The 24508-nt window shown below is 48.9% G+C and overlaps 2 protein-coding genes across 6 annotated transcripts in view; one reads left to right on the top strand and one right to left on the bottom strand.

Annotated features, from left to right (window-relative positions):
* The first annotated feature begins 5373 nt into the window (after positions 1-5373).
* UBE2Q1 (ubiquitin conjugating enzyme E2 Q1) lies at positions 5374-19972 on the top strand. Its single transcript, XM_083591281.1, has 13 exons — positions 5374-5964; positions 7711-7815; positions 7947-8051; positions 10101-10151; positions 11243-11383; positions 11746-11830; positions 12969-13029; positions 14935-15025; positions 15142-15200; positions 16491-16539; positions 16767-16862; positions 17969-18035; positions 19387-19972. The coding sequence occupies exons 1-13, from the start codon at positions 5389-5391 to the stop codon at positions 19416-19418; spliced, it is 1518 nt and encodes a 505-aa protein (XP_083447407.1). The 5' UTR covers positions 5374-5388; the 3' UTR covers positions 19419-19972.
* A 903-nt stretch (positions 19973-20875) lies between these two features.
* Positions 20876-24508, bottom strand: part of TDRD10 (tudor domain containing 10) — a gene marked incomplete at its 5' end in the record, with an annotated part of 40077 nt that continues 36444 nt past the window's right edge. For 3 of the 5 annotated variants that reach the window (XM_083591325.1, XM_083591324.1, XM_083591326.1), the window contains 2 exons: positions 20876-21299; positions 24359-24429. In XM_083591325.1, coding sequence (XP_083447451.1) covers positions 21264-21299; positions 24359-24429 — 107 coding nt within the window. In that variant the 3' untranslated portion in view covers positions 20876-21263. The remainder of the gene's footprint in view (positions 21300-24358; positions 24430-24508) is intronic. The other 2 variants (XR_014542655.1, XR_014542656.1) reach the window with 1 other exon arrangement.

Genomic DNA, 24508 nt, shown 5'->3' with positions numbered 1-24508 from the left:
AATATCCGAAGCTGGGAAGCAGCTGCGGTGTGTGTTTTCAAACCAGGTGGAAGCTGGTTTGAGGGGGAAATGCTTCAAGCGGGTCAAAAGGATCACAGTGCCTCAAGGACAGACTCTCTCCACGTGAACCTACCCAGACCCTGAGATCACCTTCTTTGTGTACCTCCTCCACGTTGAGGTCTGGAGGGCGGCAACACGAGAACGGGGCCTTTTCTGCAGTGGCTCCCTATTTGTGGAATGCTCTCCCCAGGGAGGTTCAGCTGGCGCCTTCATTATACACCTTTAGGTACCAGGAGAGAACGCTCCTCTTCAACCAGCCCTTTGGCTGGTACCCTTTTAAATGTGTTGTGGGAGGGGGGAAATTCTTGGTTTGTTTTTATTATGTATTTTGTGTTTTGTATATTGTAATGTTGTGAACCACCCTGAGATCTAGGGATGGAGGGTGGTATTTTATTTTAACAACAACAATTCTCAAGAAACGATGGCATAGATACGCATTGTGGCTCATGTCATGTGTACATGGCGTCGCATACCGGCAACAGGAACACACTGGAGCCAGAGTAATGTGTACACAGACTCAAGTGTTGCCACTGTAGAACTCAACAGGGAGCTCTAGCACCACCTACTGTTGGCCTCCCTGCCTTCTGCCCTACCAGTCTCAACAGCCACCAGTCACCGCTGACTCTCTCTGAGTGTGCGATATACACTCATTTGTATCCTTTTCCCGCCAACCACGGTGCTCTGATGATTCAGCATCCCTGCCTTTAATAATTCACAATCGCCCGAGAGTGAGACGAGCATTTAGCAGGGGAAGCGGGAGCTGGATGATGAGTCAAGTCTAATAAAAGAAGTGGTGGGGACATTGCAAGGAATACAAATGTTGTCCTCCTCCTCTTCCTCTCTCCACCGCGTCCTCCCTCCAACCCCACCCTTATTATGTTTTGTTTGCACCCTTATTGTGTTTTCTTCTGGCCCTTGATGAAGAGCAGTTCCTTCCCTGAAGTCTCTTCTCCAAACAGCAGATCCAAGAGCAGGGCAGGAGACCATGTTGAAGCTGAGAGGCCAGGACAGCTCCTTCCACACAGTCCTCACAGACTGCGCAGGCAGATCTCTCCCCCAAACACAGTTTGGCCTTGGGATGTGATTCCCTGCACCCCAATATTTTTGTCTGGCGCTTCTCCTGCAAATTTCCCTCCGTGTGTTTGAGACACACACAGAGATAGAGAGAGACGGAGAGAGAGAGAGAGAGAGAGAGAGAGAGAGGAAGAAGAAGAAGAGTTTGGATTTGATATCCCGCTTTATCACTACCTGAAGGAGTCTCAAAGTGGCTAACATTCTCCTTTCCCTTCCTCCCCCACAACAAACACTATGTGAGGTGAGTGAGGCTGAGAGACTTCACAGAAGTGTGACTGGCCCAAGGTCACCCAGCAGCTGCATATGGAGGAACGGGGAATCGAACCCAGTTCACCAGATTACGAGTCCACTGGGGGCCCTCAACACAATCAGGGTGGCCAGATCCCCAAGGCTGACCTGAAGTCTCCAGTTTTATCTCACCCCATCCAGGTGGCAGGAGGAAGGCCTGAATCTCCAGGAGGGTGAGAGTGGCTTATTCCTCCCCCCCCCCCTTTTAGATAGATAGATAGATAGATAGATAGATAGATAGATAGATAATTTATTACGGTCAGAGACCAGCTTATAAAACACACTTGGGAGTACAATCCCAGAAGGAAAACAAACATTTAAAACAATGTACCGCAATAAATTTAACATTTATAAATGCGATAAGCGTATAGACACTTAAGACTTTAAGATAAGCTACCGCAGAGAGGTGACCCAGAGTCACCCATGGAACTGAGTTTGGGGGTTTTCTTAACGAACTAGTTTGAGTCGGGGGATGGTCTGCACCTACAGATCCGTACACAGAATCTGGCGACTATCTGGGTCGTCTTACGATCTTTGCCTAACAGGAAAAGGAACCCCCCCCCCTTTTTTTTAGTATTACGAAAACTGTTCATGCAGCTTGCAAGCTTCAGCCTTGCAGAAACTGGCTGCAAATGATTGCGTAGTGTCTCTGGGGCGGGGGTCTGTTCCCCTCTGCTCCCCCTCCCCCTCTTCCAATTAACCTCCCTCCAGCATAATGTGAATCAGCCACAGTACCACAACCTTGTTGGCAACTATAAAGGTCACACCACTCTGTGCCAGCTGCGTACTTTGGTAATGGAGTTTCCATGTTTGAGGGCAAATGCGCAGGGCCCTTGGAGGGGGGGCGGGGAGAGAACGGGGCCCAGGGAAGCACTTTTGGAGTGTGCCTTTCCGCTAAGGCATTTCAAAGGGAAACAGCAAATTTCGCGTCTCCAGGATTGATTCTCCAGGGAAGCCTCCTCAGTGGCCTAGAAACATGTTCTAGAGAGGCTGGCTGATGTGGGAGATGTCATTAGTTTGATTATGGCAAGGAAGGAAGAATTGATGCGTTGACAGGTTCTCGTCATTTCGCCATCTGTAGAAGAGTAGCAGTGTGGGAAACGGGATGGCGGCTGTTCTTAGCTTGCCCACTCAGGTAGGGTGTGAAAATGGGTAGTACATTGCTGCAAGGTGGGGGACGGCTTCCCCTTCCAGGGTCAACGCATAATATGCACATGGCTCGCTTCCGGATGCCAATGGGGCTCTGGAACGGATCCCTTTCGCATCCAGAGGTACCACTGAAATAACAATAACAATAATAATAATAATACAGACTATGTAATGAGGAAGTGGGTGGAGTCTAAGCTCAGAGGAAGGGGGTTGTTAAACCAGAGCAGCTGATTGGCTCACATGTAACGCCTGGCAACTAAGCAGACCTTTGCAAGACCTAAGTAGCTTTGGAAGTGGTGATCAGCAATGCTGAACCTGATCTGTGAGGGAGCTCCAACCAGAAACAGCATCTTTTCCCCTCAGCTCTTGGCAAATACATCCGAGGGCATGGAGGAAGATGCAAGCGGCTAGCTCGTTCCCAGTGAAGACTTGGTCACCAAAGACGGTGATCAGGATGTGGCAATGCAGCCAGACTCTTGGTCCTTTAACCTCGGGCCTTGCTGAAAGTGATGCAGCCTCTCTCGCCACCCTGAAGTGCCCTTGACGAGAGGTGGTGTCTGCTCCAGCTGTTTTTGCTGCTCACAAGCCAGCTGTCTGCTTGTGTGCATGGAGTCTGTTGAAAAATGCATGTGGTGGTTCAGTGGGGGACTCTCTGGACCAGTTGCCATGGATACCAAGGACGGAGATTCCTCCCTCATCACCGTTTGTGCTTCGAGAGAAAGGCCACTTCCTCACTGAGGCGACAAACACTGTAACCACAGCGTTTTCTAGCGAGACTTCAACTGTCCAAATGCTCCTTTGTCTGCACTGAAGGGGAGCTTTTTACTATAGTTTCCCTGCATTGGCAGGTTTCGCCTTCCCCGTAGCAATTTCGTCACAACTTTGGCGGTTTTAGGCCTTGGCAAGGTATCCTTTAGTCTAACATCAAGTTGGGGGATGCATTCATGCTCCCTCCCCATGCGGCGGCACGTGCAGGGCCCGTTAAAGGGCAAACCGGGAGTCCCTGGCCCTAGAGCAGCGGCATGTAGGTCAAATTCCCCGGACGAGGTCAGTGGAAGGGCATGCTGTGTAAGTTTGCGCTTTGCAGTCCCCTCTCACTGGGCCTCAACTGCCTGCATATCCTCAGCCAGGCGGGCTGAGAGGGTTACCTGCCAAGGCCTGTGCCAAGTCTCCTACTTCTGAAGTTCAATAACGTTGTGGCCAATTTGAACCCATACTCTGGTCTCTTGTGTTATCATTTGGGAAAAGGGGTAGGCACCACAGACAGGGTTTAGCACGTGTGCCCGCAAATCCGAACGTAACATCTGTAGCTGCTTCAGCACAACCGAACTGCAAAACTGGTCTGAGCTGGATTTCTTCCGCAGGCTACTTGTTTTTCTGCTGATTCATTAAAAAGGCTTCCTGCCCCTCCTCCTTCAGCAGGAACGCAGCTGGTGAGATAAGAAGGCCTCCAAAGGCCTTGAGCATTTCTAAGCAACTAGCATAGAATTCTAGGGCTGGGAAGGGACCCCAAGGGTCATCCAGTCAACCCCCCTGAAATAAAACCTGCTGTAGCTTTAATCTAACAGAAGCCAAAGTTGATATACGAATTTTCCCACATTCACATTCTCTTTGTAAACTGTTGCTAAGAGGAGAAACAGCTTACAGTGCAATCTTATGCCTGCTGTCTCAAGAGAAGGTCCCATTGAGCTTAAGGCACTTACTTCTAGGTAAGCATGCATAGGCTGCAATGCTAACTGTACAGCCTAGGAAGTAATGCAAATCCTACGGATTTCAGAGGGGCTTCGTTTGGAGTAGCCAAGCAGAGAGATAGGTGTGCACAATAACATTATAAAAAAACAAAGTATGATATTTTAAACAGCTGAAAATAAATTTTCGTTTATTACACAGCAGACAGATAAACGCCATTAGGAGCAAGATTATAAAATCAAGACCTGGAGAAAAAGAAAAGGAATTTGGGAGAGTGCAGTCTGAGTGGACCCCAGGCCCTGCACAATTCTTCCTTCTCACAAGGTTGATAGCACCTTCTAAATGTCTTTATTTTGTTTTGAACAGTGCATACAGTATTACTGATTTGCACGGAAACCCTGCTCTAGAAACTGTATATAGGAAGGGTGGTCTATTATAAATGAATGAGTAAGGGAGCTTTCCTGACTAGAGACAGTCTACCAGCTTCTTTGGAAGGCGGCAATAAAGAAGCAGGTAGCCAGGCCTGATAACAGGAGGGCCTCATATGCTCCAAAAATAAATAACACATCCTGTGGTAATCCCTCGCTATGACGTCACCGTGAGGATTGAGGGTATTAACACCTAGGGATTCTCGCCATGTCATTGGCCACTCATGCCCTGACGTCACCAAAAAGCTGTCCGTCACCCTCCCCCATATTTCCTGGGAGGTACATCTTCTTGCGTCACATTGGAAGCAGCCAATTGCGAGGGAAGTTCTCCAGGATTCCAAACTGCGCCCCCCACCCGCTTTTCCCATCCCACTTCAGGGCAAGAGCTATTTCTCCTTCATTTCCGCCCGTTTCCTTGACTTGACTTCCGTTTCCTGTCCGTAACATTCGAGTCTAACAACACCGGAACTTCCGGTGAACTTGGGAAGTCATTTTAATTCTCGAGCTGCGTATGGAGTAGCGTAGAGCCGCTCTAGGCAAAACCGGAGGCTTCTCTACGGCCGCTATTGGCGCCGCTCTATACCTTACAATCTCCATGGTAGAAGTATCATTTTCTAAATAAAGCTCCCCAAGTCACCCAAAGGAGGAGCAGCTGATACTTCTGTGAAGCATATTGGAAACACGACATTCTGGCCCCTTTATGAAGTCGCGCTACTGCGACGCTCTAGGGCTCACCACCTCTGTGGCAGAAAGGAGAGAAAGAACGGGCATTGGGATTCCACTTCCGCTCGGGCCCGGAAGCGCCCGTCTCCATGACGACGGCGCCGTGCGTGCGGCCGCGCGGGCCTCCGCCGTCACCTCCTGCCGGCGTGGCTCCTCCTCTTCCTCCTCCTCCTCCCCCGCCCGCGCGCCGATGGGGGGAGGAGCAGGATGCGGGTCGTCACTTCCGACTGCGGGCCCTTCCCGGCCGCCATCTTGCGGTGTGGGGGGACGCGGGGGGCCCGGGGGCCGCGGCGGGCCGCTCGATGGGAAGATGCAGCGCACGGGGCCGGGCGGGGCGGGGCCTGGCGCCGTGCTGGGGGCGGGGCCTGGCGCCGCGCTGGGGGCGGGGCCGGGGCGCGCGCTGCTGAGGCGGGAGCTGCGGCTCCTCGAGTCCATCTTCCACCGCGGCCACGAGCGCTTCCGCATCGCCCGCGCCTGCCCGGACGAGCTGGGCTGCGAGTTCCTGCCCGGCCCGGGCGGCGGGGGGCCCGTCCGTATCCATGGCAACATCACGGTGAGTCCCCGGGTGGGGGGGGGGAGGAAGGGGGCGCCTTCAATTGGGCGGGAGACCCTCGCCCTCCCTCGGGGGCGGGGCTTGGAGGAGAGTGGGGTGATGGGGCGGGGCGTGTGGAACCGAGGCGGGGCTTGCAGAGGTGGGCGGGGCGTCTTCTGGAAGGGGCGGAGCGTGTGTGGGCGGGGCTTGGAGGGCGGGGCCTAAGGCGGGCCGTGGGTGGGGGTAGTTGGCAAGGTGCAAGAGGGATCATGGAAAGCCCCTGTGCAAACCTATGAAAGTTGCAAACTTGGCATATCATGGTATCCTGTGTTAACACACTGGCTGCAGTGGAGGCGGAAGCCCCATTTTCCATCAGTGGCATGTAGCTTCCAGGTCAACATTGCATGATCTAACCCACTCACCCTCTGCCAGCCCACTTCCAAGCGACAGCAAAGACTTGCCCTGCCTTTGCAACGGCGACACAAACTCAGTGGGTTGGCAGAGGAGGGTTGGAGGGTTCCTCCCTCCGCCAGCCTACTCGCTCGCCTGCGTGGAATTTCTGCTCGCCTCTGATGACCACGCTGAGGCTTAAGCACAATGCAGGCAGCTAGGAGGCAGGGGGTTTCCCTTCTTGAACACTTCCGCAACAGGAGAACCCAGTGGGGCCACCAAATGTTGGACAGACAAAAGAAAGTAGTTCTTCACACAGTGCACAAATGATGGGATGTAATACAGACACCAAACTGCATGACTTGAAAAGAGGATTGGACAGATTTGTGAAGAATAAGGCTATCAAGGCTATATTCTCCTTCCCCTGTGAAAAACAGTATGCCTCTGAATTGCCAGCTGCTGTTGTGCCTGAGTCCTGCTTTCGGGTTTCCCAGGGGCACCTGGTTCTCCACCCTGAGGACAGGATGCCAGGACAGACTGGCCTTTGAGCCTAATCCAGCAGGTTTGGGAGACCAGCCTTGATTTAGCAGGGGAGATGTGAGTTATATGGGGCAGCTGCCAGGGTAACACAGTGTGCAGCATGTAGCCGAAAAGGGGTGCAGGCTGCAGCATGGAAGCAGAGGTGCAGGATAGCCCAGATGCTCCAATGGCCTAGGTGGAAAAAGATGAGAAAGGATCAGGTGAAGAGGTGTCACTTTTGCTTTTACGACTCAGCTCTTCAGCCCCATTTGCCTTCCTTAATGGTTTAGACTTCTGAGAACTGGGAAACGTGTAGCCCCTCAACCCTGACCATTGGACAACTTGGCTGCAGCTGATGTGTGTTGGGAGGCCAACAGTATATGGACGGACCAGCAGGATCTCCAGCTCTGGAATAACAGATGCCTGGGTCAAAAAGCAGGGAGGGTTGTTATCTCAACTAAGACCTTAGACTTGAGACCCCTTGAGATTGGACTGGCAGACTTCATTATGGCATCAAGTTAGCCCCTAGCTGCATGGTTTTAATGTTCAGAGGGCCACAAGAACCTGGCAGGTAGAATAACATTGCTAGCCCTTGGGAGCTGAAGTCAAGGTATTTAGCTCAAGACTGGAGAACCTCAAGGTGCCCTCAAGGTATCATTGGACTCCAATTCCCATCAGCCACAGCCAGCATGGGTGATGGGAGTTGTAGTCCAGTGACATCTGGAGGACCATAGCGTTCTCATCCCTAGCATAATGGGCCTGTGGCAGGAAGTTGCAGAGGACTGAAGCAGGGCAACATGGTCATATCTGGTTATCTCTGTGAGATGCTAACCCCCTCGGTTTCCCCCCCTTCTCTAGGAGTCTTATCCAGCTGTCCCCCCAATATGGTCCGTGGAATCGGACGATCCCAACCTGGCGGCGATCCTGGAGCGGCTAGCAGACGTGAAGAAAGGAAATACGTTGGTGAGGCGGAAGAAGCGCCAATGTCTTTGGGGAAGGAGGGGGAGCGATTGAGCTGGAGGAGGCGGGTGAGGGGTGATCAGCATTCCTCCTTTTTCCATAACTTTGTTCTTGTTGGCTTCCTTCTTGGGTAGCTTCTGCAGCACCTGAAGCGGATCATTTCCGATCTCTGCAAACTCTACAACCTTCCCCAGCATCCGGACGTTGAAATGCTGGACCAGCCTCTGCCTGCTGAGCAGGTAAGCCAACCTTGTGGCTCCCGGCAAGGCTCCTGGGCCAGGTGGCATTCCGCTGCCATGGAGGCTGCTTGAATGGGCACAATTGGTTCTGTGTTTATTTCTGCCTGTCCGGCACATTTCCTCTGTGCAAAACTTCTTCAGGCAGTAGCAGAGTTCGCAGCAGTTGCTTCCGTGTAAGGAGAAGGAAAAGTCCACACACTGTTCTTTCTATCTAACAGCGTTTATTTTCATCAAGCAAAGGAACAAAGAAATCCACCCAAACACCAGTCACAGGTGTACTAAAATAGGTTCCATATAGGAAGGTGTTAGGAATCAATGCCCCAGGACACTCCTGACTGTTGCCTACGCAGCAAAGTAGCAGAGTAGTGGAACTCTGGTAGACGTGGGATTACAGGGAAACACAACACGCAGGAAAAATCATTCATAGAAGTTTACTAAGGCATAAGTTCTTTGTCAAGAGTCCAAATACAGCATAGCTCCTCTTAGAGCAAAAAAAAAAAATCCAGTTTCAGCCTAAAAAGACGCCACACAAATATAAATGCAAAAATATAAAAGTAAAAGAAGTCAGTTGAAGAATGAAGAAAAAGAAGGAGGAGAAAGACTGCTCACTGGGCTGCAGATAATACGCTTGCCTGTGGCCTTGGTACTAAGATAAGGCACACAGTTCAAAACAACAGCTGCTTGCTTTGAGCCGAATGGAAAGTTACAGACCTGCTAGAACGGCACTAGCGTGTTCCAGCTTTTATTGGCAGCTTCTGCAAATACATAAAACTTCACTCCATGACAGAAAGGGCAGTGGACTGTGCTTTATGATGAGTTCCATATTGTCTGTACTGACCTGCAGCAGCAGTCCAGGGTTTCAGATGGGAATCTTTCCCAGCCTTAGTTGGGGATGCTGAGAATTGAAGCAGTGACCTTCTGTGTGCAATGCGGCAAACAAACATTAGAATCTTCTTTTAAAATAAATTTTATTAATTTTGCAAATAAAAAAATTCAAATAAACACACATTGATAAAGTAACACTGTATGTGGAGATTCTCCGAATCTCGTGACTTCCCCCCATCCCGTCCATGAAGTCTTGTGTTAAAACATCTACAACTGCATGTTCGTTTGTGCTCCAGTTATTATATCAAACCATATTATCCATGATATTTTTTTACACTACAAGTGTGTCAAAATCCTGCTCTGGTTTCCATCTGCTTATGGTGGTCTCCTAAATAACTACGATCCCCCCCCCATTCTTTTATAAAGTTTTTATCCTCTTGATTTTCAGACATCAAGGAAACTCAGAAACAAACATGAGAATCTTCTGTTTAACCTTTTGTCCAAGCCAAGAAACTATGACTAACAGCTCTGGAATGAGCCACAATATTAAAATATAGTTCAAAGTTGTTTTAATTCCTTGCAGTGCGGTTCATAGGAATGCAGGAAACTGCCTTATATTGAGTCAGACAATTGGCCCACCCAGCTCAGTTTGAACCTGGGACCCTCTGCACACAAAGCAGATGTTCTGTTGCTGAGCCGCAGCCCTTTCCTAACTACATCAACTCATAAGTCTAAATCCTATTGAATTCCACAGGGCTTACTCCTGGGTAGTTGGGATTGCAGCCTGTGTAGTGTTAATGGAAACGTCCTGGTTTGGTGGCACAAAGTTTGCCTGTGAAAGGCTCATTCATATTTTGACATATTAAGATGAGAGATGATTGTCTGAATGCAGTCGCTTTTATAAAACCTCTAAACAGCTTGTTTTCAGGCTGGCGTTAACATGTAGTGTTTGGAGTAGAGTCAGCCTAACTTAAGGAAGCTAAGAGTTGTTGGGAGGTCTCTATTTCTCTCACTGAGCTACAACTCCCAGAGCAGTTCAGCAGCCTGTCCCTCTTCCCAGGGAACTCTTAACACCTAACAGCTCCCAGCGCTCTTAACAAACTTCCAGGAACTGGGAACACCATGACATCATTGCAATTTAAACATAGGTTGCAAGAGTGGTCTTACGGCAGTGTTTTCTAGAATAACTCCATGCACCTGTCCTCCTGCTGTTTTGTTCCATAGAGCACACAGGAAGAAGTGTCCTCTGAAGAGGAAGACGAGGAGATGCCAGAGGTAAGGGGTGCATTCATTTAAAAATTCCCAGCTCCTGTTTGCTCAGCCACCTCAATTCCACAGCCATTCCTGTTCCTTCAGAAATGTTCAGGACAGGGGCAATTATTATTATAATTTTATAACATACCCCGCCCATCATGTGGACTGGAGATTTTAATGTGATAGCGAGCAAGGATTTGGATACATCCATCAGTGGTAAATAATAGACACATCCAAATCCATAACAGCTTTAAAAATTGGCTGCAGAAGCCTTATGTTAAAAGGTCTATGGAGATACATTTTGGAGACATAGAGCACCCTTCCTATTTAGCATGCAACAATTCTGGAATGGTTCCACGTTGCTAAATTTCTATGTAAGAAATCAACCTTATAGTGTAGCAGCACCTACACCTCGGAACTACCTTCCTTTTGATATTAGACAGGCTCCTTCACTGTACCGTTTTCGGCGCCTGCTATAAATGTTTTTGTTAGGCATGCCATGAGGGAATGTGGCCCTTGGGTGAAAGGAAGTCCCTCCAACCCGCTGCTTGCAGTTGTGAAAGTTGAAGCAGCATGAAACAGACTGTGTGGCTTGTGCAGCTTTTGATTTCCAAGGAGAGAAAAAGAGAATTCAAAGCTGTCGCGAGTCAGGAATATAATAATAATAATAATAATAATAATAATAATAATTTATTTATATCCCGCCCTCTCCAGCCGAAGCTGGGCTCAGGGCGGCTAACAACAATCAAACAATCAAATAATCCAACATTCTAAAAACATTTCATTATAAAAATTAATTAAAATCAAATTGATGGCAACCGTTAAGCAAAATTCTGTGCAGATTGCCAGAGGAGGGAGTCAGGCTGTGCCCTGGCCAAAGGCCTGGTGGAACAGCTCTGTCTTGCAGGCCCTGCGGAAAGATGTCAGGTCCCGCAGGGCCCTAGTCTCTTGTGACAGAGCGTTCCACTAGATTGGAGCCGCAGCCGAGAAAGCCCTCACTCTGCTTGAGGCCAGCCTAACTCAGTCTTCTTGAATCGCAGGGGGGTTGGACTAGATGGCCCTTGGGTCCCTTCCAACTTCACCATTCTATGGCTCTCTTATCGCCCCCCAAGGACACAGAAGAACTCGATCACTACGAGATGAAAGAGGAGGAGCCGGCGGAAGGGAAGAAGGCGGAAGATGACGGCATTGGCAAAGAGAACCTGGCCATCCTCGAGAAAATAAAAAAGAACCAGAGGCAAGATTACTTAAATGTACGTGTCGCCAGGCGGGAGGGCAAGGCGGGGAAATGGGGGGCGGGTTGGGGGTGGAGATGGAGAGGAGGGTCGCCCAGCTGACGTTTCAAAGCCTGCCTCTCCCTCTTGGATGCTGGGAGTGGCACATGGTTGGACTGTGGCTTCCATGAGCTCTGGCTGTTGGCTGCGCTGCCTGGGGGCTGGTGGGGGTTGGAGTCTACCTTGCCAGGAGAGCACCAGGCCAGCCCTGGGCTTGGGCGATAACTTGTCTCCGTTCTGGGGCTGGGGGGGGGGATGGAGTAACCTGGGGCTGGGCAGCCCGTCTTGCTAGCAACATGGGTGTAACAGTGAAATTCCTCCTCCCTCTCGCCCTCTCTCAGGGGGCAGTGTCTGGGTCTGTGCAGGCCACCGACCGGCTAATGAAGGAGCTCAGGGATATTTACCGATCGGCAAGTTTCAAGGGTGGTGAGTATCTAGCCTGGAAAAGCCCCGAGGCTGGGGCCTGGCCTTGTTTCTGCTTTTTGGGGAAGTGGTTGTCATCGGTCAGGAAGAGGGGGGCAGGACTGTTGAGAAACCTGGATTGTAATAAGTAAACTGAGTTGGTAGATAATGTGATGCATTATTTTCTTGTGGTTGTGTGCCTGATGTATACTGATGCCTATAATGTAGAATTTGAAATTTATTTTGTCACCCCTGTTCGTATTTTTGTGTTGCATTGGTCTTTTCAGTGGGGTGTAGATGATGGAGCAATTGTTTTGTTCATGGTTTGTTTAGGTTGATATATATACTGTGGGCTGTGTCCTTGCTCACTCTGCTCGCCAACCCTAACCAATAATAATAATAATAATAATAATAATAATAATAATAATAATACTTTTATTATTTCTACCCCACCCATGTGGCTGGGGTAACCCTGTCATTCTGGGCGGCTTCCAACGTATATAAAAACATAATTACCCCATTAACCTGCAGCCTCCCTTTCCCAGGATTCTCATGTTCCACTGCAAATGGGGGCTGCACAGTGACAGCCTTACATATACAGTGGTACCCTGGGTTAAGAACTTAATTCGTTCTGGAGGCCCGTTCTTAACGTGAAACTGTTCTTAAGCTGAAGCACCACTTTAGCTAATGGGGTCTCCTCCTGCCACTGCATGATTTCTGTTCTCATCCTGAAGCAAAGTTCTTAACCTGAGGTACTATTTCTGGGTTAGCGGAGTCTGTAACCTGAAGTGTCTGTAACCCGAGGCACCACTGTATTTGTATGTATACAGGCAACTCCCCACTTGTACGCGATCTACTTACATGCGACAGCCCAAAGGGACATCCTCTTTAGGTTCTGGGGTCTCCCTGAGAGCCACAAGGACTCTCTAGGGCGCTCCCCACTTAGGTGCATTTCATTTGTGCACATGGGGCCTGGAACGTAACCCCTTTGTGAATGGGGAGCCGCCTATATATATTGTGGAAGCCCAAATTGGTTTGCTGTAGGAATTTAATTCTGTTTTGTTGGTTACTTTAAGGTTTGTTTGTGTGTGTGTTTGTGTATAGAGCCATTCTTCCTTTCCTTTCTCCTGCAATACCGACTGCTTCTTTCTATTTCCCACAGGAAACTATGCAGTTGAACTAGTGAACGACAGCCTGTACGACTGGAATGTCAAACTCCTGAGGTAAGGGTCTGACTGGTCCCGTGTGGGTGGGCGATGCACCCTACCCTAAGCAGGATGCCTGGGTGTAGGGGGAGGCCCTGACCACCCCTCCATTCCAGTATGAATCGGGACTTCACACACCCTTGAAGACGCCTGCTCTGCTTTTTCTTCCGGGCCGGTAGATTGGCAAAGGGATTCCCCCCTCCCCTCTTTCTCCACCAGCGAGAGAGGCTGGGGCAGAGCACCTTGGAGTGGGCCGCTTCCAGCCAAGCTGGAAAAAATCAACAAAGGCTTATCTGAGCCTGCTTTCTTGATTCATAGCCAGCATTTTTATTGCAGATCTTCCAGCAACGACAGCAAAGGCTCCCAGAGCAGTTCACACATGCTGGGGAATCAGATAGTCCTTGCCCTCGGGTTCTTCTCATGAAGTTAGCTAGTGCTTTGGTAGATGGAGAGGTTAAAACTTCTCTGCCCATCCCAATGCCTCTGAATATATCCCAGATACCCTCCTCCCCAGCCAGCAGATCTATTTAACCAGTTTAGTGAGGATTTATGTGTGCGAAACATATATATATATATGGGCTGCCCTCTGTCCCTTCCCCCACCTCCCAGAAAAGCCAGCAAGAGCCACACGCTCTTTAAAGAGCCGTGCCTAGCATGTGTGGGGCTCTTGGGGGCTTTTCTGCGAGGTGGAAGAAGGGACTGACCGGCTGCCCTTCTCCATCCTTGGGGGAAAGCCCCCGCTCCATGCGGCTCTTTAAAGGGAGTGCTGAACAGAGCCTCCCGCCTGCATTCGCTCCATAAGACGCACACACCTTTCCCCTTACTTTTTAGAAGGGAGAAAAGTGCATCTTATGGAGCGAAAAATACGGTATATGTGCTGGTGCATGGACAACCTGCCCCCAGTGTGTGTTTATTGCACCATATCCCACCTTTCTCTCCAAAGAACTAAAGGTGTGGCATACATGAGTTTTCTCCCTATCTCACTTAATCCTCACAACAGCCCTGTGAGGTAGGGTAGGCCGAGAGGCAGTGACTGGCCCCAGGTTGCCCCCAATGAACTTCATGGCCAAGTGGGTCTCTGCCATGTCCTATACCACACTGACTCTTGTTTCGGTCAGGAGTGAATCCTGCCCACTGAACAAAAAGGGTTCCACAGATCACAGAACCACAGAATTGTAGAGTTGGAAGGGACCATCTAGCCCAACCCCCTGGAATGCAGGAATACAGTGGTACCTCGGGTTAAGAACTTAATTCATTCTGGAGGTCCGTTCTTAACCTGAAACTGTTCTTAACCTGAAGCAGCACTTTAGCTAATGGGGCCTCCCGCTGCGCGATTTCTGTTCTCATCCTGAAGCAAACTTCTTAACCCGAGGTACTATTTCTGGGTTAACGGAGTCTGTAACCTGAAGCGTCTGTAACCCAAGGTACCACTGTATGCAGCTGGATCAAACCTGCAGCCTTGGCGTTGTCCGCACCATGCTCTAAGCAACTGAGCTGTCCAGGAGAGTTAGAAAGTTAGCCCCACCCCCTGGATAGAAGGCCCCCCCCATCTAGGCCAAGGTTGGGGAATCTCTGACCCAAATGTGGACCTCCAGTGTGCTCCATCTGGCCCTTGGGACCATTCCCCAGGCGACACCTCAGGCAAACCTCTATGCACCTTCCACGAATGTTTTCGCCTGGCTGGGGCGTTTCCTTGAACTCTGGCTGTGCATCTTGCTTGCCAGGGCAGAGGTGTGTGTCGTGACGGTGCGAAGAAACTACCCCATTGTACAAAAGTGGGAGGAAAAATTGCATTTGTTCTTCCACCTGCTTTGGCTTCTCGTCCAGCCCAGCATGTGACCCCCAAAGCGGGATCTCTGACCTGGGGAGGGGCGAGTGGCCTTCCTCTGGCCTCGGCTCAGCTTGCCTCCCTCTCTCCCCCAGGGTGGACGAGGACAGCGCCTTGCACAGCGACCTGCAGATCCTCAAAGAGAAAGAGGGGGCAGACTTCATCCTCCTCAACTTCACCTTTAAGGTCAGGCTGGTGGGAGGGAGGAGGTGGCAGCAGCAGCGGCAGCAGCTGATGGCCAGGGTGGGAGGGAAAGGGAGGGCTGCCGGGCAGCCAGCTCAGCCTCTCTCTTCTCCTTTCAGGACAACTTCCCCTTTGACCCGCCCTTCGTAAGAGTCGTGTCTCCTGTGCTGTCGGGAGGGTAAGTGCCTGACCATCTCCACCGGTGGGATTTGGGTGGCTGGTATTAGTAACTCAGTTCCCTATCAAGGGCGAGGACAACAACCCGTGTAAAACCATGCTGTTTTAAATCAGTGTTATTATTGCTGTTCTGTTTTGCCTTGCTTATTTTGCTCTGTCCCTCTTGATGATTATTTACGTACCTGGCACAGTCCACTTGGAATTTCTGTTGCCCAAACCTCATTTGAAACAAAATGGGCTTGCATGTCAGCATTCCGCTGCTCCAGTTGTGCATGCTGTGCGCATATGCGACTAGCAGTTCCTGGCAGACTGTATTTTTTTTTGCCTTATCCACATTGCATGAAAACATCAGAGGATAATAATAATAATAATAATAATAATAATAATAATAATAATAATAATAATAATAATAATAAAAAAAAAATAAGAGGCTTTAGTGAAATTGATTTATTTTTATAATATTTAATAGCTGTCAATACCCATCTATATTAACTATATAAAAATCATGTTTACCTTTTTAGAGAAGGCTGTACAGGTTTTTGGACATAAGTGTTAAAACTGTAAATCTGAATAAAGGTTGTTTTGGAGAAGACAAGTTATTTCCCCCAAAAAAATAAAAATCAGTATTATTTAAATCTATATTACCTCCCTTCTTCTGAAGATCTCAGGGCAGCCAGAACCTAGGAAACTGTCTCATACTGAGCCCAGATCCTTGGTCATCTATCTCAGTATTGTCTACACTGACCGGCTAGTCACTGGGTTTCAGGCAGGGGGACATTCCCAGCCCCTACCTGGAGATGCCAGGGATTGAACCTGTGACCTTCTGTCTGCAAGGGGGATGTTCTGCCCCCAAATTCTTACAGGACACGGAATTAAAGCCCGGTTGAAGGCCTTCCCCATATTCCTGCGCTGCTGGATGCCCTGTTCCCCAGAGGCAACAGTATTTGGACCCTAGTTCTCTGCTGGACAAACTCATCGGGTGTTCCTTGGTTCTGAAGAAAACCAGAGGCGGCCACATTCCGTCTGCTCCATCTAGAGATGTAGAGCCAGCTTCCACCTGCCTCCCCCCCCTCAAAGGACAGGCCATCTTAGCTGAGCAGCAGGATTGGTTGTGGGGCAGGAAGCACATTAATAATTTTATTATTTATACATTAGGATCTGCCATTAGGAAAGGGCTTTGATTGTGAGGAACTGGGTTACTAATCCCCTTTTAAATGAATTTACACAGAGAGAGGGAAAGAGACAGGCTTTTTGGCTAACAATGGATTTTCCTCTGTCCTCCTCTCCCAAGGTATGTCCTGGGCGGAGGAGCTATCTGCATGGAGCTTCTAACAAAACAGGTGAGCGGCTGGGAGGACTCGCATTTGGGGCCAGGTCCACATCCCACTTCTGCAGCAGTTGGGCTGGTGTATTCGGCTGGCCTGCTGCTCCCTGGGATAGCTCAGTCCGTAGTGCACGAGTCTCTTAATCTCAGGGTTGCAGGTTCGGGCAAAAAGATCCCTGCATTGCAGAGGGCTGGACTAGATCACGCTGGTGGTCACTCATTCCTTTTCCCTCACTTCCCCAGGGCTGGAGCAGTGCTTACTCGGTGGAGTCCGTGATCATGCAGATCAGTGCCACACTTGTGAAAGGCAAAGCCAGGGTCCAGTTTGGCGCCAACAAGGTAACCTGGGGCTAGGCTACGGTCGACATGTCCCCTGCCCCAATTCCCCTGCGCTGGTGCTGTAGAGGAGTCGGCTGCCAGAGGTTCCAACCTCTGGCAGAAAAGAGCCAGCAAACCTTTAAAGGGAGTTACAATTCCCCAAGTGCTTTGACAATCCTTCGCAGAGAACTCTGGAAAGGGAATTGTGGGCAATCTCAGCACCCTGAACAAACAGCAGCTCCCAGAATATTTTTTTTGGGAGGGGGGGGAACTGTGACTGTTCAAAGTGATGTCATGGTGCTTTAAATGTGTGCTGTGCAACGCGGCCTAGGTCAGTCTCGGGTCTTTAGCTGTTCCAAGACTACAACTCCCATCATCCCTGGCCGTTGGCCTAAGCTAGCAGTGGATCATGGGAGCTGTAGTCCTGCAACATCTGGGGACCTGAGGTTGAAGAACACTGACTTAGGAGACCTTGAATGAGCCGCAGACCTTTTCTCTCTTTCAGCCCTCAAGGTTGTGGCAAGAATAAAACAGGGAGGGGAGAACTATGTCCACTGCCTTAAAAAATGGGGGCCAGCTTCCTATGGTCACACCATGCTTGTCCCAAAATGGCTGGTTGCATTAAAAAAACCAAAAACCACCACTTACAAGATATTCAGCACAGTGAGTGTTTTGTGGTTGGAGCAATGTGGGAGATATAATCTGGCAAAGTCGCCTCTAGGAGTGTAACATTTCCTTTCACGGGTGTGTGGCTTTTCAGGGTAATCGTGTTTCTGTGATTTAGAGGCAGGAGCCTCTAGGGCACCCTATGGCTGGGCGATAGCTGGCTTTCAGCTTTGCGATATATTGCCAGCTAAACATCGCGACATACTGATGTATCACAATGTCTGAAATAAGGATGAAAATGTGTAGAGGCATTGGCGGGCTTCGCGGTTTTTCCCACGTTTTGATTTTTGTATAGCACACACACATAGCGATTCACAATATATTGCCACATCAAAAACACTGGAACTGATATGGACTTCAGACCGGTTTTGGACGATACATTAATATATCTCCCAGCCCTATTGCACCCTTTGTGGCAGCCTTCTTAATATTAAAATCCATTCTCCGTTCTCCCCCCGCAGAACCAGTACAGTTTGACAAGAGCGCAGCAGTCGTACAAGTCCCTGGTCCAGATTCATGAGAAGAATGGTAAGGACTAGCGCCTTGGTTGAAGCGCGTCCGGTGGAAGGCTGAGGAGCCAACCTACGTTGTTGGCCACTGTTTCTTATCCTCACCTTAAGGGACTTCCAGGCTTAGGGAGGAACAGGTGGGACCCCACAAGTGGCTTTATAAGGATTTAAACCAGCAATTTGAGTTGAGCCCAGAAATTCTGCGAGAGCCAAACAGTAAAGCCATTAACGATAACAGCAGTACTCGGCAAGTTCCATTCTGTACACCCATGGCAACTGGTGCCAGGTGCAAGATAAAATAGGAGCCAAATGTAAAATGAGGTCACGGGGGTGGAGTCAGTGACGCCATGCAGCAAGAACCTGCATTTACAAGTACACAACTACACTGAGATATTACAGGCAACAGCCTAATCGAGGGAGAGAGGGGTGGTGTTGCGATTGTGGGAGGGGAGCTCAGAACTCCCTACCTTCTGCCCTCATCCCCTTGTCCTAGGGGCATTCTGTCTATACTGAAGAGTCTCATTGCAGTGGAAGATGAGTAGCAGCAGAGCTTTCCCACTCCAGAAAGCTTGTCTGCCATTACTGACCCTCCTATTCCCGACTGAGGCTGCCACCAGTTTGAAAACCATCCCATGGCAATCCTTGTAGGGCACGGGTGGGTTGCCTGGTGCCCTCCAGTTGTTGTTGGGAGGGTGGCTGCAACGTACCCCCCAGCAAGGTCTCTGGATCAGGAGTGACGGGAGTTGGAATCCAGCAAGATCTGGAGAGACCCACAGGATTCCCATCCGCCTGGAGAGGATGGCCCCTAGCTCAGTGGCAGAGTGTACGATTTCTATGCAAAAGCTCCCCTGCTCCTCCAGTTCTAGAGGAGAATCTGGGCCTGGGAAAGAGCCTCTGAGCACCCAAGTTAAGAAGAGTATTTTGAGGGCTAGACCAGCTCCATGTGAGGCAGGGGTGGGGAATTGCTGGCCTGTGCTGTAGTTTAAAAAACAAAACTGGGTGGTGGGGTTAATTCTGTGCTGGCTGTATGCTGCAAGCAGGCAGGCCCAGCTAAAGCTCAGCTGTTTGCAAAAGGACTTTCAAACAGCCCCTCTGAAAAGCAGGGGTTTGAAGAGCAGCACAAGGCAGTTTTACAAAAAGGTTTCCAAACAGCTGTGCTTTTGCATTCCTGACAATCAGGACGCAGCATTGCCTGATGGGAGGATGGTGACTGACGGGAGGGTGGGGGACCCCCACAAGGGTGAAGAGGTTAAGAATATGTAGGTTGCCCACCAGCAAAAGTTTCCCAGCTTTGATCTACAGAAACGGTGTCTGTTCACCTAAACCCCACGTCTTCCACCTTTCCTCACAACCTTTTACTTTGCTCTCAGGCTGGTACACGCCCCCTAAGGAAGATGGCTAAGCATGGAGACGGTCACCCTGGACAGCCTCAGACCGGCCTCGACTTCCCTGCTGAACGCTGCTGCATTTGGATCGCAAGGATGCCTGCTCTTCCTCCTCCTCCTCCTCCTCCTAGGACAGGACACTCACACCCTCCTCCCTCCCTCTTTCTCCACCGCCCGTACTTGCAAGGCGATTTTAGTGAGCGGCTCCAGCGGGGGACTCTTACGGAATTATAAACACTTGCGAGCAGCCGGGCCGTCCCTCTGCTCGGGCGACTCGCTTGGACCCGCGCTAGCAGGCAAGCTGGCAGTCACTCTTATTAAAAACCACACACACACGAAAACAAAACAAACAGCAAAACTCTTTGATTCTCTTGTTATCGCTGGAAGCTACCAGCTCCGCTGCAGTCTAGAGCACCTCTGCCTCTTCCCTCTGCTACGGATTTAATTTATTTTCTTATTTTCATGTACACTGCTTTTTTTTTTCTTTTCCTTTTTGGTTACAGTGTATGATGGATGTGTATGGGGGGGAAATGTATCTTCTTTGGAGAACAATTACATTTGTTAATTTGAAGGGGAACTAGTCTTACCTCTCTGTCTGCAATGCAGGTGGCAACTCAGGGTAGGTTAAAGGGTGTTGCCTTCCCAAGAGAAAAAAAAAACCACAAATCCATGAGGTCTAGAAACTTTAAAATCAGTTCCTAAAGATCCTCAGGCTCGTGGAATTGCCATAACTTGCTAGATTTATATTGCGTCTGTGTGACGTTCCCTATGATCCTGACACAGTATCTGCACTGTGATTTTGTTTTTCAACCAGGACCAACTCGGCTTAGTAGTCGTAAGGATGGTTGCTTTTGAATCCTCACAGTCCTGTTGTGTTAACTCCTTGTACACAAATTTTGGGTTAGCAATTAGGTGAGGGCTTTGTGGCTTTCTGGTGCTCCAAGGACACCTAGGTCAGACCAGGGCAGCAAACAGGTTTCCACACTTCCACTGTTACTATTCTTTGACTTTACGCTCCTGTGGACCACTTGAAAATTGCCAAGGGTATTTGATTTGGTTTTTCGGCCAGCTATAGCGTTCATAATGCTGTGTGATTTTTACTCGTGTTTCAATTGCTCCTTTAAATTTCTTGTTTTGTACTTCGCTCCGTTAGAACTGAAATTGCCTAGAACTGAAATGCAATAAAGTACAAGAAAGAAAGAGAGCAATAAAAATGCAATTAAAAATCTTAACGCAGGCACATCATGGACTACCTGAAAGGAGCACATGGGCCACTGGTGGTCTGTGCACCAGTTTGGAAGCCCTTGCTGTAGGTCATATTTTAAAATCAGCAGACCTTGGGGGGGGGGGTAGAAAATCAAAGAAGTGGGGAAACTCAACAGCAAAAATGACTCCAAAGGAAAAAGCTCACCTGAGTGCAAGAGACAATCAGACAATTTCTTCCTCAGCATCACTTTTTTAAAAAGCAACCAAGTTTTAGGTGTACATGTATATATTTGGTTTTAATCAACTAAACTACAGAAACAAGGTGGGAAGAACAGGCTCCAATCAATAGGCAAAATTTCAACATTCCTTGCCTCTTCAAACCCTCCATCTTTGAACACCACTAATATGCAAAATGCTTTTAATTAAGAGACATTTTTTTCCTTCCTGTCGCAACAAGGCACAGTTAAACTGCCTTGTTTTAAACAGATACGGGGGGGGGGATGCATAGAAACAGGAAGGTGTAGAAAATTAATGCAAAGCGTCTTTCCGCTTACCCCATCTCCCATCAAAAACAATTTACAATCCTTTTCCCCAAGAGCCCATCAGCTTGCTTGTCGGATGTTCTCTCCAGAATTTCTTTAAACAACTTCCTCCTACTACTCATCTTTGATGGCAAACTTCAAAATGTGGTGCTGTAAAAAGTTACCAAGATAGACTTAGAAAAAAATATTAGTGTATTTTAAACACATCTCCCCGCCCCCAAACACCCATCATGACCCATAGCTCCTGTCACCCTCCAGCCCTTATAACAGGCTGCCCATGTGGGGATGTTTTTAGGAATTGGCTATGAACATGGGGTTCAGTTGTAATCCAGCCAGTTAAATGTTTTTTTTTCCTCATAGAAAAAGCTGTTAAAATTTAACATAATCCAAAGAGAAACTCTTGAGAGTGTTGGTAAATCCCCACTGAGACTCCCAAGCTGTGCTTTAGTTTCTCATGCCTAGTAGATGAAGAATTAAAACAAACACCAAATGCATTAGCTGCACATAGAATCGCTAGGTGTCCAGAGACACTTTGGAACTCTTGGGGCAGAATTTAGATTCAGGGCCGAGTGATCTCCAACTTGCATTGACCCTCAGAACATGAAGGAAGCGGCCAGTGAGTTAATTCCCTAAACTCTGTGTGCTACACAGGAGCTAAAACGCACCAGCGAGCGTAGAGGTGCCCGTTGCATCTCTGCATGATACCCAGACCTTCCCTCTGCTAGGATGTAAGGGATCAAAGCGTTGTTTCTTTGGGTCAGCCAGTTCTGCAGAGCTTCAGCAGAATTATCCACCATGGGAAGAGATGCCTGTTGCACCTCTGGATGATTCACTTGTCGCATTAAACAGCAGTTTTTAAAACCTAGAGTTTATTTAACATGAATGAGGAGCCCCAAACCGAAAAGTTATCAGTGCACACCAACTCTGCTCCCAGGAAACCAGCTAATTAGTTTGGCATGAGTAGATCTCCCATGAGAAGAGGTTACAACATTTGGGGAGTATTAATTTGGGGTGGGTGGTATCATTGTAAGAGGTGTCTAGGATAATGCACGGTTTGGAGAAAAGCATGCAGGGAGATCTTTTTCTCCCTTTCTCATAACTCGGAGATCAATGAAGTTTGAGTGTTGGAAGATTAAGGACACACAAATGGAAGTACTTCCGGCAGTGCATTGTTAAACTTTGGGACTCGCTTCCACAGGCATTGCTCTTCCGCAAAGCTTGTGGGCAAATTTGCTGTCGCAAGATGTACTGATGGCCCGCAGCAGGTGAAAATGTGAAGGATAAGACTCTCAGTGTCCAGTAGCAATGATGGCTGTGTTCTAATCTTGGAGGTAGTTCACTGCTGGGAACTGCAAGCAAGGAGAGCCGCTGTTGTGCTCTGATCCTTGCAGGCTTCCCAGAGGCATCTGAAGGAGCGTCTCCACCCCCATCATCCAGCTCCGAGGGTCTTTGGGCGTTTCCCTCGCTGAAGTCACAGGGAACGAGGCAGAGGGCCTTCTCGGCAGTTGAATGCCTTCCCATCAGATGTCAAGGAAACCGACAACTACCGTATTTTTTGCTCTATAAGACGCACCAGACCACAAGACGCACCTAGTTTTTGGAGGAGGAAAACAAGAAAAAAAATATTCTGAATCTCAGAAGCCAGAACAGCAAGAGGGATCACAGCGCAGCGAAAGCAGCAATCCCTCTTGCTGTTCTGGCTTCTGGGATAGCTGCGCAGCCTGCATTCGCTCCATAAGCCGCACACACATTTCCCCTTACTTTTTAGGAGGGAAAAAGTCTTATAGAGCAAAAAATACGGTATTTGACTTTTAGGAGACATCTGAAGGCAGCCCTGTCTAGGGAAGTTTTTAATGTTTGGTGTTTTATTGTGTTTTTATATATATTAGAAGCCGCCCAGAGTGGCTGGGGGAACCCAGTCCGATGGGCAGCATATGGAGAATAAAACTATAATAATTATCATCCAGTTGGGCACTGGGAGAAGGGCCTGTGCTGGACTAGATGGGTCACTGGCCTGATCTAGCAACCAGGCTCTATTTTGTCAAGGGTGTTAGGAACTCTAAATGGCAGATCCCACAATTCTCTAGGGCAGGCACCCCCAAAGTCGGCATTCCAGATGTTTTGGGACTACAACTCCCATCATCCCTAGCTAACGGGACCGGTGGTCAGGGATGATGGGAGTTGTAGTCTCAAAACATCTGGAGGGCTGACTTTGGGGGTGCCTGGTCTAGGGGAAGCCATATGTGCTAATGGTGGTGATGTGCATATGCAGTTGGGGGGTGGGGGGAGGAGAGGACAAGGAAATGCCTTAAAACAGTGTGGATTTCCCCTACTGGGAGACTAGGATGTGGGTCGAGGTGGGCTTTTGGCCTCATACAGCAGGACTCTTCTTATCCAAACCTGGGCTTATTGTTCATTTCTCTCTTGACAAACCAGCAAACCAATAACAAACCCTGACTGCTGTTGGTTTGCAGAGCAACCAAAGAGTTAGGGGAAGACACGTTTCAGTTCACCTTGAACCACAGGTTCATTTTCAACTACAGTGGTACTTTGGGTTACAGATGCTTCAGGTTACAGACTCCACTAACCCAGAAATAATACCTCGGGTTAAGAACTTTGCTTCAGGATGAGAACAGAAATCACGTGGCGGCAGCATGAGGCCCCAGTAGCTAACGTGGTACCTCAGGTTAAGAACGGACCTCTGGAATGAATTAAGTTCTTAACCAGAGGTACCACTGTATGGTTTAACGCAGGCATGTCCAAAGTCCGTTTTGGGGGGGTTTAATCCAGCCCCTGTGGCAGTTTATCTCCTGGGGTAAAACCCTTAAAAAAGCTCAAATACCTCAATCCTAAAAAAAGCTGAACAATTCTGGTCGGCCCTCATGTATGCTCACTTCATCAAATCTGGCCCTCTTTGAAAAAAGTTTGGGCACCCCTGGTTAATGTGATATATGAATCGGGATTCTCCGTACAGTCGCTGTTCTGGAGCTTCCAATTTGGAGGCACATCTAGTGGATCGATTTGTGGGTCTCCTCTGCAATCAGATCACTCATCCTCTGGCCACTTTAAAAATAAACCTTTTGAGGATTCACCCATGTCGATTCAGGGGACAGAGAAGTGGTTCTGTGGCTATCAAAAGTCTGGAAGACGACAAAAAAAAAAATCATTTCCTCTGCACGTTAAGAGTTGCAAGACACTTCTGTCCTTACCTCTGTCTTCAATGCGCCGACCACCTTCCCTTCCAGGATTTTTCTCATCATGAGTTGAGGTGGGAAAACCTCTGCAAAAGAAAAAAAAAGTACGAGTCAAAAGGAATTATTCAGTAAGCAGTACAAGAGGGACTTGCAATAAAAATGCTG

Source organism: Podarcis filfolensis (genome assembly GCF_964270895.1).
Source record: "Podarcis filfolensis genome assembly, chromosome: 16".
Taxonomy (NCBI): Eukaryota; Metazoa; Chordata; class Lepidosauria; order Squamata; family Lacertidae; genus Podarcis; species Podarcis filfolensis.
This window is presented reverse-complemented; position numbering and strand designations above follow the sequence as displayed.

Coding starts and splice junctions, on each gene's coding strand:
- UBE2Q1 (XM_083591281.1), top strand. CDS start 5,389: ATGAAGTCGCGCTACTGCGACGCTCTAGGGCTCACCACCTCTGTGGCA. Junction 10,152..11,242: donor AAGACGAGGAGATGCCAGAG/GTAAGGGGTGCA, acceptor TCGCCCCCCAAG/GACACAGAAGAACTCGATCA. Junction 13,030..14,934: donor TGGAATGTCAAACTCCTGAG/GTAAGGGTCTGA, acceptor TCTCTCCCCCAG/GGTGGACGAGGACAGCGCCT.